The 2,278-nt window shown below is 52.4% G+C and overlaps 1 protein-coding gene across 1 annotated transcript; it reads left to right on the top strand.

Annotated features, from left to right (window-relative positions):
- Nucleotides 1-224: 224 nt before the first annotated feature.
- On the top strand, nt 225-1,849 carry LOC130610500 (C-C motif chemokine 5-like). Its single transcript, XM_057430466.1, is given in 3 exon segments — nt 225-475; nt 1,078-1,183; nt 1,559-1,849. Coding segments are annotated over 3 exon segments (327 nt in total). The 5' UTR covers nt 225-408; the 3' UTR covers nt 1,713-1,849.
- The last annotated feature ends 429 nt before the right edge of the window (nt 1,850-2,278 follow it).

The raw sequence follows: 2,278 nt of genomic DNA, 5'->3' as shown, positions 1-2,278 counted from the left end.
CTGCTTAGAGATTTTGTGTTGTCTCTCCTGATAGAAATGAAGAAGAAAGCATTAGACTTTACATTTTGTCATCACAGAAAGCTTGTTTATAATCTGCTTTCCTGAGTAAATTTCGCTTCCCCTGAAGCCTCCTGGAAGCCCCTCTCAGCCCTGTGGCTCTTTCGCAGAAAGCAGAAGTGGCCACCCCACTCCTCACCCTCTTCGACCCACCACTGGATGTGCTGCCAGAATAAACGACAGAAATCCCCTTGTCTAAGAGGCTTCTTAGAACGTGTCTGAAATTTGGGGAAAAGTGGTTAAAGTGGGTGGCATGCAGAGGTTAAATTACAGCGTGGTGAGAGCCAAAGGCATAGACACAGGGCAAGGTAGCACAAGACAGGACGGAGGAAGAGCCCTCGCACTGCCACCATGTTTGCTGCAAGGACAGTCCTGCTGCTCACCCTGCTCCTCACTTTCTCCCTGCACCACATCGCAGGTAAGGCACCCCATGGGCCACTGTTGCAGGCTGGGTTCAGCCTGTCCCCAGTGGGGAGGTCAGGGCAAGAAACCCTGGTGGGAAGCATGGATGGTGCTGCTGGCAGGAAGTGCACCCCCCTGGCCAGGGTGGGGCGGCACATCCTGGGGTGCAGGGAAGGATGGAGAGGGTGCTGAGTGACCTCAGCAAAGCCGACCCTGCAGAGATGCTGCAGGAGCTTGGAGGAACCTCTGACAGCCGTTTCCCAGGTCTCAGCTGGATGAGCAAGTGCTTGGACGTGGGGGAGCCTGTTGCAGTGGTTTGGAGACTCCCAAAATACCTTGCAAATTGTGACCCCAGCCTGGAAACCCCCAATACCTCTTCTCCAGGCTGGGCACCCTGACCTCACCATACACTGCAGCAGTGTGGGCTGTGGTCTCACGTTCCCCTCCCCACTACTGTCCACGTTTCCCATTCCTGTGCTTGCTGCCACAAAGGGAAAACAATCCATGCTGTGGAAGTTGCCAAGAAGCTCCACAGCCCCCATCACATATTCAATATCCTGCAGCGTAGCTGTCTTGTGATTCAGTTAGGGCATTCACATCTCTCCTTTCCCTTGACAGCCCACACATTGCCCAGAGAATGCTGTGACAGGTACGCACGGAAAACTGTCCAACATGTGAAGAGCTTCTACAAGACTCCCCAAGGATGCCATCTGTCTGCAGTTGTGTGAGTACTCTCGGGGTCTGCACTGCAGCACAGCTGAGCTGAGAGCTAAAGCAGCTTCTTCCATCCCTACCAACTTGTCTGTGCTACCAGCTTGGTCACAGCTGGTAGCACAGAGCTGGGCAGGGCTGTGGTAGGAAAACAGTTCTGTGGGGTGGACAAAAGGGGAAAAAAACTTGGTTTTGGTGCTTTCTGCTAATGCCAGTGATTTGGGAAGACTCAGACATAGACCATCAGCCTGAGGAGGGCACAGGCTGTTGGAGATGGCTTCAAGCTTCCATCCAGGATGGGGCTGCACACAGGGAGGGGAGAACTAGTGCCTGGGAAACAACAGCTCACAGTTCATGTTTTTACTCTTTCCTCATTTTCTCAATGCAGGCTTGTGGCTGCCAGTGGTGACAAAGTCTGCGCCAACCCCAAGAAGCCCTGGGTGAAGAGAGCCATAGAAAAGCTTCAAAGGAAAAAATGAAATCCCCCTTCTGCTGCCCACCATCTGACCTGCCCATCCAGTCCTGTCTCTGGAGGAAGCTGACAGTGCTCGTGGCACTTCTCCAAAGGGTCCCATGGCAGTGGGCACCATCACTGCAGGTGGAGCCAGCCCAGACCATTCCAGGACCAGTGTAATGGTGGCCACCAAGTTGCTCCGCTGTCACTGCCCTGCCAAGATGTACCCAGTGGAGCAAATATTTATAATAAATATATAAATATAGTACTAAAGACTCATTGCCACAAGTTGCTCTTTGAGTTTTTTTCTGATTCTTCAGCCCAAGGACACATCCTGCAAGCCCAGGGCATGGTGTGATTTAAAGCCCCTTTTGCCACGGGCTCATGTTTCTTCAAGCTTGGTGCAAACTGTGCCGGATCACTGCATCCTGCTTTGGGAATGTCATGGTGGGGCCAGGTCTTGACCCATGGGTGAGGTTACCCTTACCCATAGGTAAGTCTGCTTGTCCTTACAGCACACTCTCTGGCCTCCTAGGCATTGCAGGCACTCCAAAATTAGGTGGTTGGAGTGGAGGGTTTGAGGAGAAGATCTAGGTCCTTTATCAACTTCCAAATATGCTGGTGGCTGCTGCAAAGTGAGGCAGATAAAAACCA

The sequence above is a fragment of the Pezoporus wallicus genome, unplaced genomic scaffold, assembly GCF_028554395.1.
Source record: "Pezoporus wallicus isolate ANWC-B61680 ecotype Strahan unplaced genomic scaffold, APGP_CSIRO_Pwel_v1 contig_3573, whole genome shotgun sequence".
Classification (NCBI taxonomy): Eukaryota; Metazoa; Chordata; class Aves; order Psittaciformes; family Psittacidae; genus Pezoporus; species Pezoporus wallicus.
Note: the sequence above shows the minus strand (reverse complement) of the source record. Positions and strands in the feature narration are given on the sequence as shown.